Source organism: Lepidochelys olivacea (assembly GCF_965140295.1).
Source record: "Lepidochelys olivacea isolate rLepOli2 genome assembly, chromosome: 12".
NCBI lineage: Eukaryota > Metazoa > Chordata > Testudines > Cheloniidae > Lepidochelys > Lepidochelys olivacea.
This window is the reverse complement of record NC_140422.1, coordinates 38,695,643-38,712,060: the sequence shown is the minus strand read 5'-3', so window position 1 is coordinate 38,712,060 and position 16,418 is coordinate 38,695,643. Positions and strand designations below refer to the sequence as shown.

At 58.2% G+C, this 16,418-nt stretch overlaps 1 protein-coding gene across 1 annotated transcript; it reads left to right on the top strand.

Annotated features, from left to right (window-relative positions):
* The first annotated feature begins 1,392 nt into the window (after positions 1 to 1,392).
* Positions 1,393 to 7,772, top strand: SNAI3 (snail family transcriptional repressor 3). Its single transcript, XM_084644252.1, has 3 exons — positions 1,393 to 1,504; positions 2,950 to 3,567; positions 6,879 to 7,772. The coding sequence occupies exons 1-3, from the start codon at positions 1,429 to 1,431 to the stop codon at positions 7,058 to 7,060; spliced, it is 876 nt and encodes a 291-aa protein (XP_084500378.1). The 5' UTR covers positions 1,393 to 1,428; the 3' UTR covers positions 7,061 to 7,772.
* The last annotated feature ends 8,646 nt before the right edge of the window (positions 7,773 to 16,418 follow it).

Genomic DNA, 16,418 nt, shown 5'->3' with positions numbered 1-16,418 from the left:
GGGGCAGCAGAGGGGTGCTGGAGGAGCTGGGGGCAGTGCAGGGGCTAGGGCTGGGTAGGGGGATACTGGGGGCGGTTTATGGGGGTGCTGGGGGCAGCAGAGGGGTGCTGGAGGAGCTGGGGGGCAGTGCAGGGGGTGGGGCTGGTTAGGGCTGGGTAGGGGGATACTGGGGGCGGTTTATGGGGGTGCTGGGGGCAGCAGAGGGGTGGAGAAGGTGCTGGAGGAGCTGGGGGGCAGTGCAGGGGGTGGGGCTGGTTAGGGCTGGGTAGGGGGATACTGGGGGGCGGTTTATGGGGGTGCTGGGGGGAGCAGAGTGGTGGAGAGGGTGCTGGAGGAGCTGGGGGGCAGTGCAGGGGGTGGGGCTGGTTAGGGCTGGGTAGGGGGATCCTGGGGGGCGGTTTATGGGGGTGCTGGGGGCAGCAGAGGGGTGCTGGAGGAGCTGGGGGGCAGTGCAGGGGGTGGGGCTGGTTAGGGCTGGGTAGGGGGATACTGGGGGGCGGTTTATGGGGGTGCTGGGGGCAGCAGAGGGGTGCTGGAGGAGCTGGGGGCAGTGCAGGGGCTAGGGCTGGGTAGGGGGATACTGGGGGCGGTTTATGGGGGTGCTGGGGGCAGCAGAGGGGTGCTGGAGGAGCTGGGGGCAGTGCAGGGGGTGGGGCTGGTTAGGGCTGGGTAGGGGGATACTGGGGGGCGGTTTATGGGGGTGCTGGGGGCAGCAGAGGGGTGCTGGAGGAGCTGGGGGCAGTGCAGGGGGTGGGGCTGGTTAGGGCTGGGTAGGGGGATACTGGGGGGCGGTTTATGGGGGTGCTGGGGGCAGCAGAGGGGTGGAGAAGGTGCTGGAGGAGCTGGGGGGCAGTGCAGGGGGTGGGGCTGGTTAGGGCTGGGTAGGGGGATACTGGGGGGCGGTTTATGGGGGTGCTGGGGGGAGCAGAGTGGTGGAGAGGGTGCTGGAGGAGCTGGGGGGCAGTGCAGGGGGTGGGGCTGGTTAGGGCTGGGTAGGGGGATACTGGGGGCGGTTTATGGGGGTGCTGGGGGCAGCAGAGGGGTGCTGGAGGAGCTGGGGGCAGTGCAGGGGCTAGGGCTGGGTAGGGGGATACTGGGGGCGGTTTATGGGGGTGCTGGGGGCAGCAGAGGGGTGCTGGAGGAGCTGGGGGCAGTGCAGGGGGTGGGGCTGGTTAGGGCTGGGTAGGGGATACTGGGGGGCGGTTTGGGGGTGCTCGGGCGGGGTGTGGGGGGGCGGCCGCGCAGCACGTCCCGCCGTGTCTCCCCCCCCCCCGCCAGCACCTGTAGCGGGGGGGCGGCCCCGGGGGAGGCGGCCCCGCCCCGCCCCTCGCCCTGCGGTTGGCCCGGCGGGCGGCCCATGCTAATGAGCCGGGCGCCTTAGGGCACCTGCCGGCGGGCTCCGGGCGCAGAGCCGCTGCCCGCCCGGCCATGCCGCGCTCCTTCCTGGTGAAGAAACCCTCCAGCACCCGCGTCCCCAACTACGGGCAGCTGGAGTCGCGGCAAGGTGAGGGCGCGCCGCGCCCCGGGGCAGGGCCCCCAGGGGGGCCCCCCGGCTCTGGGACCCGTCGCGGGGTGCGGGTCCTGCTGGGGGTCACCCTGCTGCCGGACCGCGACTTCCCTGCGCGCCCGGGCTGCTCCCCTTCCCACCCCGCCCGGTCTCCCGGCTTCCCGCGGGCGCTGCCCCGGGGCGCAGGCTCCCGCGGCGGGCAGGTTCCCCTGCGCCTCGCCTCCGGCAGCGGGGCGCCTCCTGGGGGTGACGGCGAGGGTCTCCCCGCCCCAGCGAGCCAGCCCCACCGCTTCCCGGGCTCTGGGGCTGGCGGCCCGGCTCTGCACCGCGGGGAGGAACGAGCGTCACGCCGGGCAGGGGTCGGCTCCCCCCTGCTCCCCGCGCAGCGCAGCGCGGCGGCCCGCGGGCGGGGGAAGCGGTGGCCCGGTCCTGCCGTGGGGCTGCCCCGGCGGCTGGGGGCGGGCTGGAGCAAAGCAGCGCGGGGGTGCGACTGCAAAGTAACCTCGCTTCCTTCTGCAGGGGGGTCTTCGGGCCGGGGGAGCTGCGGAGAGGGGCTCCCAAGCAGTTCAAACAGGCGGTCCCAGTGGGGGGCCCCCCTTCAGACAGGGGGACCCTCCCGATAGACCCACTGCTGTCATCTCATCCGAGTCCAGCAGGAAGGGGGGAGGGAGTATTTCCAGTCTGCTCCGGCGGGGGAGGTCAGAAATCTCCCCAGGATGGAGGCACAAGGGCTGACACTGGCCGTGTTGTGATTAACTTCCCTCTTGGACCTCCTGGAAAGTCCAGCGCGCTCCACTGAGCACCACGGTGGGCCTGATTCACCCATGGATAGATGGCCTGGGCCTCTTCCCAGCACGGGCCCCTTGGCTGGGGCAGGATGCCACCGGATGGGAGCCTTAGCAACTGCTGGAGCCAGTTCCCTTCACAGGTCCAGGACCTAGGAGACTGGGGCAGCAGCAGCAGGAAAGGTGGCCAATTCCATCAGGTAGAACAAGGCTCTGGCTTCTGTACTGAGGCTTCCCTTCCCTAGAGAAGGGGGATCATTGGGGGGAGTTAGATGGGTGGACCTTGGAGCTAGCAGGGAGTGCTGGGGCCAGCCCAACATCCTGGTGCTCAGCCTGTAAATAGCACTGCCCCAATAGCAGCCCCTGCCCCAAAGCGGTCCCCGGCTTCTCTCCACACAGTGCGTAAGGGCCGAGCAGAACAAACCCGCAGGGGGTGGAGGAGTTGGGGTGACCGTGATGCAGGGCCTGGTGTGTACACAGTGTGTAGGCGGAGCGGACTTTGGTTAATGGACACACGGGGGGAACTGGCCTTCAGCTCTGCCGTGCTGCTCTCCCCGGTGCACAGCTCCTGGCTAGGCGCGCCTGCAGGGCATGCGGGTGGGAGCCACTAGACAATGTCCATGGTTCCGTGTTCACCTGCCTCTTGCTTCTCCCCAGAAATCGATGGCGCGTGCCACGCCTGCGGGGGGCTGGTCATCCCCATCCTCATCCCGAATGACGGCGCCCCTTCCGCGCCCTGGGCCGGCAGCTCCATCCTTGCCCGCTTCTCCTTGCCTCTCCCACTGGATGGGGATACCAAAAGGACTCCCAGCACAAGCCCCCACAACCTGGAGATCAGCCTGGTGGACACGTTAACGGGCCGAGCGCCGGGCTCCCCTCTCAAAGACAACCAGAACAACCTCAACCTGCCCCCCGTCCTCAGCCTGCCCCAAAGGAGGCCACCCGACCCGGGGAGCCCAGCAGAGGGGCACAGGGGAGCCCAGGACAAACTGCAAGGGGCACGGGGCAGGGCAGCTGAGCCCCTGGAGAGATTTGAGTGCTTTGACTGCCACAAGTCCTACCACACCTTCTCCGGGCTGGCCAAACACCGCCAGCAGCGCTGCGTGCTGCAGGCCAGGAAGTATTTCACCTGCAAGTACTGTGACAAGGAGTACGGGAGCCTGGGAGCGCTCAAGATGCACATCCGCACCCATACACTACCATGCGTCTGCAAGATCTGCGGCAAAGCCTTCTCCAGGCCTTGGCTGCTCCAGGGACATATCCGAACGCACACAGGTGGGGTGCAGTGCCGGGGCGAGTCCTCGGGGTAACAGCGCAGGGCTGCACAGGGAGGGAAGCACCTTTCCTGTGTTTACAGGGCTCCGCCTGGCCAGTAACTTTGCACAACAAGCTGGTCTAGTTGGCTCGCAGGTGCATAGCGGGCGGTAGTGGAGGGCGGGTTGGGAGAAAATGGCTAATCTGTTGTTGTCCCCAGGCTTGACTGGCGGATCGGCCTTTTAATGTGGCATTCACAAAACAGCCTGCCAGGCCCAGTTGGGTTCAAAATGCTTGTATTTTGTATGGAGATTTTTTGCAGATCCCAAGAGTAAAAGATCAAACGCTGCAGACCAACCTCTGTACCTGGGACACTAATACTCTGTATCTGTATCCCAGTAGCACCTAAAGGCTCCATTTAGATCAGAGTGAGCCTTTGGCGTTAGGCGCTGTACAGAGACCCAGGATACCGCAGTCCCTGCCTTGCGGAGTTTACAGGCCAAGGGCTTGTTTTAGTACACTGGAGCTCCTCTCACTGCTCGCTCCAGGGGCCACAGTTGATGAGTTGTTGTAATCTGAGTGGCTGCATCCCCCCTGGAGCTTCAACTCCCCCTTGGTGGTGCGCCAGCTAGGTGGAGTTTAAAGTGTGGACGGGAGTCAGGGTAGGGGCAACGGGCAACGGTTGAGCTCTAGCTCCGGCCAACAGTGCAGAGATGACCAGCCCTAAGGCATCCTGCACAGACTTTACCTTTATGCACCCAAATAATCCCATTGGCTTCAATGGCTCTACCTGCATGCAGGAAGTTAAACAAGTGCATAAATCATGCCAGGATCTTGGAAGAAGAATCTAACCCCTTAGAGTAAGTAAGTAGATCCTCAGAATCCCATTTGCTCGGCCCTGTTTTGCTCTTTGTTTGCCCTTTGCATTTCTATTTGTTTGGACAATGCAAACTCAATGAACTTAGTTTTCCCCCTGTGAGTTTCAATTTATAACTCTTGGTGCTGCAATGTCTGGGTTACAGACACTGCAGATGAATGTTTAAAAACAACTGTTTTCATGGGAATGAATTTTTTTAAAGTATGGAAATCTTGCCCTGTTGGGTTTAGGTTTCATAAAAGCTTGTTTTAGCAAAACTAATATTTTTGTCACCATTTACCTTGATTGTGTCCCTTTAGTAGAAATATTTGCAGTATTTCCTACCTATTCCCTTAGAAATTGGATAACTCAAGTCAAATTGACTAGCAGCGAAGTAACCAAAAATCAGACTGACTAGCTTTGTTCCGTTATGCCAGATGAGAACAACATCCAGAGCAAATGCAACTAGTGAGAAGTAAATGATTTAAAAGAGAATTCTTCTGGTTTTAATAATCTTAGGTATTACGGATTGGGGGAAGGGAGGGGAAATTCCCCTCTCCTTTTAAAAAGATGTTCTCTACTCCATCCAGATTAGCCCTAATTCTATTTACTCATGGTGTGTTTATTGTAAGATTGTTGTGGTGCCTTTACAGTCTTGGTTTGCCCCCTCTTGGCTCACGTACTATGGCCTTGGGCATGTTGCCTCAGTTTCCCCATTGTGAAACATGGGTAATACTTACCTATCTCCAGGTGGGTTGTGAGGGTTGGTTAGTGCTGATAAAGTGCTTTGAAGATTTTAGTGCTGTCAGCAAAGAAAGTGGCAGAGGAGCACTGGTCGAGTACATTTCTTCTGCCTAAACAGTCTCTTGCCAGATTTGCTGTTGTGGGAAAGTTCCTCTTGTAATAGGAAGTGCTCATGCCATGTAGGCCGAGAAATCCAGTTACAAAGCTGGTTGTTCCGAAGTGGGAGACTTGCGATTTCCCCCCTCCCTGCACGCTTAAAATAGAGGTGGTAAACAGGAAACACAATACCAGTGCCCAATGCACATATCCCCCTCCATATCCCATGTACGAACCTAGCCCAGAGCTGTGCGTGAGCAGCAGTGCTCCTGCAGAGGATACACAATAAGCTGATGTTTGTCTCCCCGCAAGAGAGGCTGGGGGCGGGCTGGAGGCTGACTCACCAGTGTCCCCTTAAGCAGACAGCCCATCGGACATGAGCAGGTAATAGGATCCGGTTGCAAAGCAAAGGTTAGCGTGTGTGACTCTTGGGCTCCGGAGCAGGGCCAGTCCTGGTTCCTTTGTACAGGGCTCTGGGCACGGCACCTGGAATATTGCCCCTGGTTCTGGGCACCAGGATCGCAGGAAAATATGGACAAATTGCAGGGAGTTCTGAGAAGAGTGACCGATCAGCAGCCTGGCAGGATTGATTTACAAGGAAAGACTGAAAAAGCTGCATGCACCTAGCCTGGCTAAGCAGCACCTAAGGGTGGGAGCAGAGGAAGTGAGGGGCTACTCAGTGTGGTATATAGAGGGATAATAAAGGGTGGTAGTGGGGTGATTAGGTTGAAGCAGGGCAAACCTGGCAGTGAGCTGCCTTGGGGTGTGGAATATTCTCCCCAGGCGAGTGTTGTAAGCCCCATGGCTGGCAAATGGTGCTGGGAGGGGAATGATCTGGGCCTCGCCCTGGGGAGAGGGTCTGATGGGGCTTTTCCATCTCCAACTTCTACGTCGAAAGGGAGTCCTTAGATTGTGAATTTCAAGCCAAACTGTCTGGCCTGTGCTGGCTTCTGCAGCAGAGGCTAGGGGGGTGGCTGGGAAGAGTCACCTGGCTTGGCTTGGAGGGAATACAAGATCCTGACTCCCCTGGGTGCTGTGTCCCACCCCTGCTGCTACGATATGCTCAGGTGAAAGGCTTCCAGCTGGCGAGTCCATGCTCCCCCCATGGTGGAACGCTTCTGACATTTACGTGTGCAGTCAGCTGCTGGAAATGAGATTCCAGGTCTCTTGGGCTGTCTGTCCACCTGGCTCCAGTCTCCGCTCTTTCTTCCTGCTGTACAGCCCCCTTCCACATGGCAGGGACGCGGAGCATTCCCCTGGTTACAACGGGCAGCGGGCTGGGCAGCCACTGGGATGTTCACAACACTCCCTCCCTCCTACTCCCTGGAAACCCCCTAACCCACCTGAGCGCCTAGCAACCCATGGCGATTGCCTGCCATTCGGCCTGGCCGCTGCACCCCACTGATTGCAAGGGGGAGCCAGGATAGAAGAGTTGTGTGGAATTTACTGCTATTTCTGGGACCCCAGGCTGCTCGGATCTCAAAGGACAACTGTACAAACCAGACCAGAGGCGGGACCGGTCCCTCCCCCGACCCGGCCAAGCCAGGCTGGTGCCCCGGGCCCGGGGCCTTGTCCAGCTGGAGCTGCTTGAGTGGGGGCGGTTCTCTCTGACAGTGTTGTCTTTGCTCCCCCCCAGGTGAAAAGCCCTACAGCTGCTCGCACTGCAGCCGCGCCTTCGCCGACCGCTCCAACCTCCGCGCCCACCTGCAGACGCACTCGGACGTCAAGAAGTACCAGTGCCGGGGCTGCTCCAAAACCTTCTCCCGGGTGTCTCTGCTCTCCCGGCACGAGGAGGCTGGCTGCTGCCCTGCATCCTGACGCCCGCTGCCCAGGGCCGCACCAAGCGGTCAGAACAAGGAAACCCACTGTAGACCTGGGCATCTCCGTGGGAGCTCCTGGCATCCTGCCACGCTGTGGAGGGTGCGGGTGGATGTGTGCTACCGGGGGAGAAGGCTCCGGTTCCTGGTGGTGGTGGAGATCTATACCCATCTTCCAGCTTTGTGTCTTCAGCTGAATGGCACCAGCTTTGCAGAGGGCAGTGCTGGAGGCCTGGCAAACGCATTGCAGGAATGGCTTGGTTCTGTCTCCATGCAGGCAATGCCCTTCAGTTTGCACGTGAGGAAGGGGAGTGGAGACTGCATTCCAGGCTAGCTTTGAGCTCCTTGCCTTGAGCTCTGGCTCTCTAGGGGTGAACTGGATCGCCCCCAAAGCCCCAAGCTGCATCCACTCTACTCACCTGCCTTGGAAGTATGTTTGTCTGCACCCATTCAGCTGGGCTGCCTGAACGGTGCTTCAAGCACAGCCGCGCCGGAGGAATAGCCTCTAGTCATTTCTGCCCCTCTCCCATCCTTTGCATCCAAGAGTCTCCACCTCCCTCATTAGGGGCTGGGACGTCAGGTTACCTGCAGCCAGTGGGAGCTGTCCATTCCCCACCTGCATGCTGCCACTGCTCCGTGGCTGCCCCTGTGGGATCTGTTGTTGCACATGGGTTCAGTTTGATTGCCTGGTGTCTAATAAAAAATAAAACTGACAGTCTGCAAAATGAACTTGTCTTATTGCCCAAAAGAGGATGGGGCCAGCGACTTCTCACTGCGAGGGCGCAGGTTGCTTGCTGCCCCACCTTGGTGACACACCCTCCTAGCCTTGTTTCACGATGCATTGCTCCCCCCCAGCCTCAGCACTTATCTGATCGGGGTTACTTGTATTGCAGTAGCACCCAGAACCCTAGCCATGGGCCAGGATCCCAGTGTGCTAGCCTCTGAAACACAGAACAGAAAATGGTCCCTGCCCCAAGGAGTTACAGTCTTAAGTATCAGACAAGGGGCAATGGAGGATAGAGACAGAATAGAAGAAACAATGAGACATTGATTGGCAGAAGTCTCCAGGGCTGTGCGTAGTCATAGCAGAGGAACTGCTTCTGTGCTCTTTGGCTTTCAGACACTCTCTTACCTCTCTCCCAGGCATCTGCTTCTCCCCATTCGTGGCACAGTTTCACTCACCTTCACCACTTGGACACAGACATGTCCTCCAGCCCCAAAACATACCGTGTCTTGCATTGTTAGCAGCTGCTGGAAGGACAGCTCCCAGGTCTGAAATCTCTGCTGTTTGTGTAGGCTTTGTTCTTTAAGGACCTTGTTTACGTAGGCCTACGCCAGTGTGTCATGCACCCCTGCTGTTGCTTCACTGGCAGTCGTGCTGCATTCACAGCTGTGCTCGGAGGTAGCAGAAGACCCATGGGACCAGGCCCCCACATCTCCTCGTTGCCTATCTGGGTGTGCTCTGGTCCCAGCCACAGCCAACCTGGCACCACGCCGCAACTACCATGATGAGGGAGGGGCTCACTCCCTTTTACCTCTTTTTGTGCCTATAGGGCCAGATTTCCAAGGACTCGGTGCCCACAACCGGCCCTATCTTTCCATGCTGCTCCGCTCTTGTTGCGATGCTTTTATAGCCAGATCTGTCTGAGAGCTTCTGCACCCAGAGCGATCTTGAAAAATCTGCCCTTAACCTTCAGTGTTCTCTGATCTTTTCTTGGAAAGAAATCCTAAAGCCAGGAGTGCTGGAGGAACCCCTCAAAGGGGCTGGGGCTCTATCTTTTGGATCAATTTTCCTGTCTCTCCCTCTGACTTAAGCACTTGAGCCCTTCCCTCGGGGAGGAGCGAGCGAGGGAATGAATGATCGGGTGTAAATTCTTCAGCTAAACTCTCTGCATTTCCAGAGGGGCTGTCAGGGGTCAGCCATCATGTGAGTGTAATTTGGTATAAAATTTTACCGATTGGGGAGGGGGGAATGGGTCCTAGGCAGGAAGGGATTTGCTGCAGCTCTGCACCAGGGATGGCACGTGGAATTTGAATGCATTATCTTGTTTTGCCCTATTCAGTGTTATGTCTTCATCTCTTAATTTTTTAAACAGGAAGCAGAGGGCCTGGACCTGAGGCTGCTTCCATGCAGGCAGTATAAATAGAAGCAGGGGTATTTATTTTTGCTGATCGCTGAATGTAATTTCAGTGGGCAGGGCTCTCACATATCAGATTCCTGGCCTGGTTTTCTTTTCTCCCAAACTGCACGTGCCCCTCTGCCCTACCCCAAACAGGGTGCTGTCACAGTTGCTGCTCACGTTCCTGGGCTGGATGAAGGCCGAGGCCCTAGATTGCTACTCAGGACCCCAGCTCCTGGAGTCAGGATTGCAGCTTGGGATTTCATTTTTTTTTTGTTTGTTTTTTTAAAGCGTCTCTGTCTTGTGGTTGCAAAGAAACACTTGAAAGGGGAGTCTGGGGGTAACCAAAGCAGTGATGTCTGCCTGTGTCTGCTGAGAGCCTGAACCAATAGCTCTGAGAGCTGCTGCCTGCCCTGTGCATATGGATGGGTGTTCACACCAAGTCCTCTCCATGTGGCAGCAGATGGTTACAGCAGGCTCCGCCCACCCTCTACAGATACACCTTGACTGCTGGGGGATGTACTGGGGCTCCCCTGCTGTCCCTCTTGCCTCTCTGACGATGGGCAGGGGACCCCCTGCTGCCACTTCTGTGGGACAAGGGGGCCACATGCTACTGGCCCAGTCTGTCTGGGAGCAAAGGGAGCGGTGACTGTTGCCACGGCCACTCCGAGTTGGGGAAGGGCTGTGGGGCAAGGGCAGTGACGGGGCCCTACATTGTGTGCATTGGGCCCCTGGCCCCATTTGTGGCCTCATGTGTTTTGTGGCTTTCAGCTCCTCCTCGCATCCTGCTCAGTGGGGGCAGCATGAGGCAGGGCTGCAGCCCTGTCGGATTTCGGGGGGGGGCTGTGGGAATGCCCCCTTCCCTTCTGGGGTCTTAGAGATGAGCAGGCATTTGGCTCTGGAAGTTACCTATCTACCCCTTGAGCAGGTCAGGGCAAGCTTCCCCCGCCCTTCTCCCCGGGGGCTAGGGAGGGCGAATCTCTCTGTATCCCTGCTCCTAGCCTGTCTGCCTGCTCCTCCTCTTCCCTGGTGTAGCTCTAAGCTCTGCGGGGCAGGACTCTGCTTGTGTTGGACACAGCTGACTGTGTCCGTGCTGACTGCTGCTGGTTTCGGAGCCCTGTGCAGCTGGTTAAACTTCCAGACCCGTGGTGATCTTAGTCAAAGTTCCCCCAAGACAACGGCTCATGGGGCTGATGCAGTTAAGGTATGTCAGTTTCATAGCCAACGAGCGAGTCATGAGGCCAGCCTCACGTCCACCCACCTCTGCCTGCCCTCACCTGAGGGATCAGGTCTCCATTTTGCAGCTGGGTGAACCAGTGGTGGTTTGGCAGTGTGATGTGGACAGCCCCTTCAAGATGCTGTGGGTGGACGATCTGAGCCAGGCAAGCCACCACCCCAAGCGCTTTGAAGAACAGGGGGCCGGGTTATGTTGTTTCAGCACAGAGAGCAATGGGCCGGGCACCTCATACAATGTGCAGTGGAAGTCCTTGCCCCAAAGGGCATGTCGTGCCAGAGAGGTGTTTTCCCCCCACCCTGCACACATCAGAGATCTCAGCTACTCATCCCTAGCTGTGTGAGTGGAGAGACAAGACTTTGGCACAGGGGGGAAGCTGCTTCTGTATTTTCATGGGTCTGGGCTGTTCCCTGACCCATTTGCTCTGCTGGTGGCAGAGAATAGGTATGAGACCTGCCCAGTACCAGCTGTAGAGTGGGCAGCTTGTCTCCAGGGGCCTTTTCTGTTGTACAGCCAGGGCCTGTGCGCTAGGCGCTGTACGGACTCTCCAAGGGGCAAACCCTGCCCCAAGGAGCCAACAAGCGCCGTGACAAAGGGAACTCAGGGCTGCGGGGAGGGGAAGCAACGCAGGGAGCCGTGAAACAGCTCAGCTCAGGGCCATGTCGTCATGGGATGCTTCTCAGTGTAGAACCCCGCGTCCCCCCCTTTAGCGGCTATGGAAAGCTCCGTATGAAAGAGCCCGCGTGTGTTTCCTTAGTGGAGATGGCAGTGTGTCTGGGTGAGCGGCGGTGTGGGGGCTGCTGATGTCACTTTCCTGGCCCAGCAGAAAGGCAAAGCAGAGCTAATATGTATATTTTGGGCACCAGGCGGCTTGAGTGGGGGGTTATAAATAGAGCCCAGAGGCCTAAAGGAAGCTATATTGTGAATTGCATTCTATTCCTAGCGCCCCATGTCTAAATATGTCCATTGCACCTGTCGCCAAGCGGGGCAGTGGGGGAAAGAATCTTACAGGCTCTAAAATAAACCCGAATGTTTTCCCTTCTCCTAACGGTGCATGGAAAATACGTATAAATATATCCCCGGGCTGGGGGGAGAGGAGCAGACGGGGACCCTGGCAGCCAGCCAGCCCTGGGTGCAACAAGGGAGAGCAGGATCGGAATGAATGAATGAGATTTTCCACTCTGCGGTGGTTAGGCTGAAGCTGTAAACAGCGTGTGGGGCCTTCTCCCCCCATCATCTCTGGGCCTCCTGCACACCCAGCCCATCCTCCCCACGGGGCCTACAGGGCCCCCCGCCCCCTTCTCTGTTCCCCTCTATTGCCTCTTTCCTCTGGGCTATCTGCCCTCCACCCCAGGCAGCTGGGCCCCTTTACCTTCCTCAGGGCTTGGAAGGGCAGTGCCTAGCTGGGCCATGTGGGTCAGCGCCTCTGCACTTCCCTCTGAGAGGACAAAATCCACCCTCCTGGGGGTTCCCTCTCCTTGTACAGAGGCTGGGTGGGAGATGCTGGGCCTGTGCCAGCCGGCCTAGCAGAGCCTGGGACCACCCATGGGAGCCACAGAGCCCAGGGACCAAAATTTACCAGAGCCCATGGCTGCAGGAGCCGTAGTGGGACGCTCAGCACTTTATACCTGCTTCCCCATCGGTGCGCCCACGCGGCCCCTACTTTCCCCATCTGACAGCTGGGGAAACTGAGGCATAGCCTGGCCTCAGAAGGGGCACACACAGAAGGAGCCAGGAATCTCCTTCCCTGCCCAGCCCATTTCCAAGCCCCACAATCCCCGTTAGAAAAGTGATGCCTTGCACTGATGTGCTAGCAGTGAAATGGCTGTGCTGCACGGAGCCAATGGATGGGGTGGTCTTTGTGCTGAGGCGCTAGCGTGGCAGGGGTTCTCCTTTCCATCACTCCCAAACCAGGCTGATCTCCCCTTCAGTACAGGCCACCGGCTGATTGCTAGGGGGAGGCTGCTGGGCTCGCAGCTTGTGCGTGCGCAAGGGGAGAGAGAAGAAGCTTGCGGCCTGCAGACAGAAAGCCAGCAGCTCTGAGACATTTCCTGAGTGAGGTCACCAGGAACATAGTTCTGCTTTCGAGGGCGCTGCATGTGTCTGGCTCGGGCCTTCTCCCTTCCCCACAGCGGCAGAGCGGCGACCGTCTCATGATACGGGTGGGAAGGGGAATGAACCAGGGCTGGCTCGTCCAGTGCAAGGAGTGACCTCCCCATGAGCTGGTGCACCTATGGATGCATGCACGACTCGTCAGAGCCGGATCTGGCATGTGCACATTAATCAGGAGCAGAGCCCATTGTTCGGGGGGCTGGGAGCACTGGTCACGGATAGCATGGAGCCATTTCTCTGCGTTTTATAGTTGGACAACCTGCCTGGCCCATTTCACGCCCCCAACACACCAGGCGCCCGTCCTGCTCAGGGTTTTAACTGGCGGTGGATGTTCGGCACGTTTACAGGTTTCTGCAGCTTCTCAAAGCAATTGCCCACGGCCGCACTGCTTTAGGAAGCAAAGGAATACAAGAAGGGAGTTAATTTATGTGTCGTGGCAGGAACTGGCAAACCAGTGGGGCTGCCCAGAAGGAATCAAAGTCACAAACTGGCAAGGTGGCAGCTGCACTCACCAGCTTAAAGAAGATTTGGTTGTTAACAAGCTACACTTTTAAGACCAAGCTACAAACCTTCCAGTCCAGGGTTTATCTCCACCTTACCCTGTGGAGGTGAAAGCCGGAAATCCACCAAAGATCCAGACAAATCTCAGAATGCCTTCAGCGGCAAATGTCTTAGGAAAACACTCGCTATCAAATGGAATGACTTTATAGCAAATGCCAAGATTGGTCAGAGTTCAACGGCTCCTTATCTCTAAAGAATCAAGCCAGAGCAGTTGTGCCAGGGGCATCCGGAGGAATGTGCAAAAGGGGTGGCCGAAAGAATCCAGCTGCCAAACAGTGCTCAGAGGGAGAACTTGTGGGACTTAACACAGAGAAGGTACAAAGAGCAGCCTGGGATAGGCAGGAAAGGTGAGCCCTGTTTGTGCCTCCAGTGACATCTGACGGTGCGGGAAGGATTCTGATTCAAACAACCCAGGAATGTTCGCTGTTTGAGAATAACGGACAGCCCATGTGCTCCGTGAGGAGCAGCCTGTGTTGATTTCTGGGGCTTGGGCACAGGAGGTCCCTTAGCAGAGGAGTGAAACTTTCTTACCAGAAGAATGAAGAGTAATGCACCTTGCTACCCGACCCCCTGACACTTTCAAGGTCCTCACAGTACAGTTGCTCACTACGGCCCAGTGAACAACGTCACATCCAGACTGAGGGCCGTGTTTGCAAATCAGGCTTCTGCTCATCATCCACAGAGCTGTCGTGCAACAGGGGGTGAAAACAGATTTCTCCCACTCTGGTAGACTCTCCCCAGGGAGGGTGTGGCCTAAACTGCAGCAACCTGTCTTGAAATAACCAAACGGGAGTGCGTTGTGTCTAGGGGGAAGTCTGGCCCCTGGCATCTTGCACCAGAGTGCAGAATTACAACTGCTGCCTGTAAATTATGCACTAATTGCTTGTGCAGATCCTCTCTCCTGGGGGAGAGTGGCTGGGGAACCGCACCCGTCTGTCTGCCTCACTCTTGTCAGAGTTCAGTAAATCTGCCCGTAAGAGCTGGTATTTAATTTACACATGAGAAACAATCCTATTACTGTCCCATTAAGGGGGTGGCTAGTTTTTGGGGTGCTCTAGTGATGGTGACGCTGCCCCGTTGACACGGCGCTGAACTGCCATGGGTTCAGACTGAGTGTTTGGGATCTAGAGGGAAGGGTTCATGGCTCTAGGAGGTGAGAATAGCATCTCCCTCCTGGCTCTGCACCAGTGGATTGGCGCGTGTCTGTTTAAATTGCCTCTCCCAGGTGCCTTGCGATCTAAGGTGCTGGTGTTATTTGACGAGCGTAATGCTGGGTGGAGAGCCCTGGTGAGCTGGAAGGGGCAAAGCAGTGGGGAAGCGGGGTGTTCGGTCTCCAGCACAGCCCAGGCCCTAGCTGAGTGCGCCAGACCCCAGCGCCCCTTCCCCCTTGCCTTTCACGCCATTCTCTGGCCGTACCTCCTGCCCCTCTATACACATATGGGTGGGGGAGCGGGATAGTGGCTAAAGCCTGGGACTGGGAGCCCACGGCTCTCCTTGGCTCTGGCATGCGGGGTCTGTGAAATGGGGACTGTGAGAGCAGGGGTGGGAGAGGCAGATCCGCAAGCACCTGCCAAACTCTTTCAGATGGTCGGATGGATCCTCCTCCATCACTTGCTGGCTTTAAGCCTCGCTGCCTTCTGGGACATGATGCTGCAGCCAAGCCCAGGTTGCCGGGATCAGGACCAGGGTAACTGGGGGGAGCTCTGTGGTTACCCAGGAGGGCGGCGGGGTGGAGCTCATGGTCCCTTCGGCCCTTAAACCCAATCTATGAGGGGAAGGCCAAAGTCACGTCCTCGCTCGCCGGCTCTGGGCAAGTTGGAAATGATCGGATCAAGGTGTGGGCCGGGGAGGGACTGGCACAGGGTTGTGACGGTTGGAGATGCAGCACGGTTCGCTCCTTTGCTCCCCAAAGCACCAGCCCCTCGATCAATATCCCCTGCAGTGGAGCCTGGCGGAGGGAGGGAGGGGCCCCTCTGGTGAGTGTGACGACCTGTCTGAAAATAGCCGTGCGGTTCCTAGCTATTGCCAGCTGCCCTGGGCTGGGCCTGCCCTCCACTTACTATCTATAAGCAGCTGGCAGGCCCCTCTGGAACCACACAAGTTTCCAAGGCTCTGTTAGCACGTTAGTGGAAGCGGCTCAGATGCCAGGGAGGGCACCTAGGAGCTGGTGAGGCAATCGCTGGCTGGTGCTGGGTGGTTTGAGCTGGATCACAGCGACGGGCTCCGCACCCCCACGCTGTGCAGGGCAGCAGGCGTCCCCACCGCTGGGAACACCAGCTCCTCTCCTGGGTGGTCAGGGTGAGTGCTGGGCTTAGCCCTCAGCATCATCCACCCTGTGCGGCCGGCTTTACTGACTCAAACAAACAGTTGTTCCTGGAGCCGGTGCAGGGATCTGGGCTCTCTCCTGCCCTGTCAGCCCAACCGACAACTCCTGCTGCTGTCTAGTGTGACGGGCAGCGAGGCAGCAGGGAGCCGGCTGGATTCCCAGAGCCTGGGGCAACAGCCTCTTGGTTTGCAAGTTGCGCGTGTTCGATCTGGGATCGTTCCCGGGGCAATTGGGTCGGAGCTTCCCGGGGCCAGAGCCCACGTGGTGGCAGGGAGGGCTGGATCACGGATTGGCCCAGTCTGTCAGCAGTTCTTCATCAGGATCAATCTGGACGGGTACCAGGTGCCCAGGTCTGAGTCAGGCCTGCTTCCCATTGCCCACCTGCGGCTTCTCCAAAAGCTAACCCCGAAAGCCTAAGGCAACAAGGGCATATGGGAAAAGCCACAACTGTCACTGATTTCAGTGTGTGTGTGTGGGGCAGAGGGTGTCTACATTGCTGACGCTGGGGCTGAATTTGAGCCTAATAGAGAAACTGACCTCGCTAGCTGGGTGCCACAGGTGGTTTTTATTCCGTGAGTCAGGGCTGAGCCTAGAACGCCCCTCGGCAAAGCCACGGGGTGTGAGGCTGGGCCAGCCCTAGTGCCTGCAGGGAACAGCAGCCCTTCACCCCCTCCCCAAGACATAGAAATCCCTCTCCCCCATTGCATGGATCAGCAGCATCTGCCGGGCGGGTTGCAGCTGGAGCGTGACTGAGGCTGCTGCAAAGCTGATGGGTTAGCTGGGAGAGCACAGGGCAAGGGCTGGGGGTTCTCCACTCAAGCCCCCGCCCAGCCTGTATGGGGAGGAGGAGCCTTTCAGAGAGGCACAGGGCCAGCTCCCCAGCTGGGGTAAATTGCATGGCTCCACTGAAAGCTATGGTGATTTACATCTGCCCATGGCTCTCGAAGGGGGCAGGCTGAGATGGGACACTGACAGCCCCTTGAATCCTAGTGAGCACACACAGTTC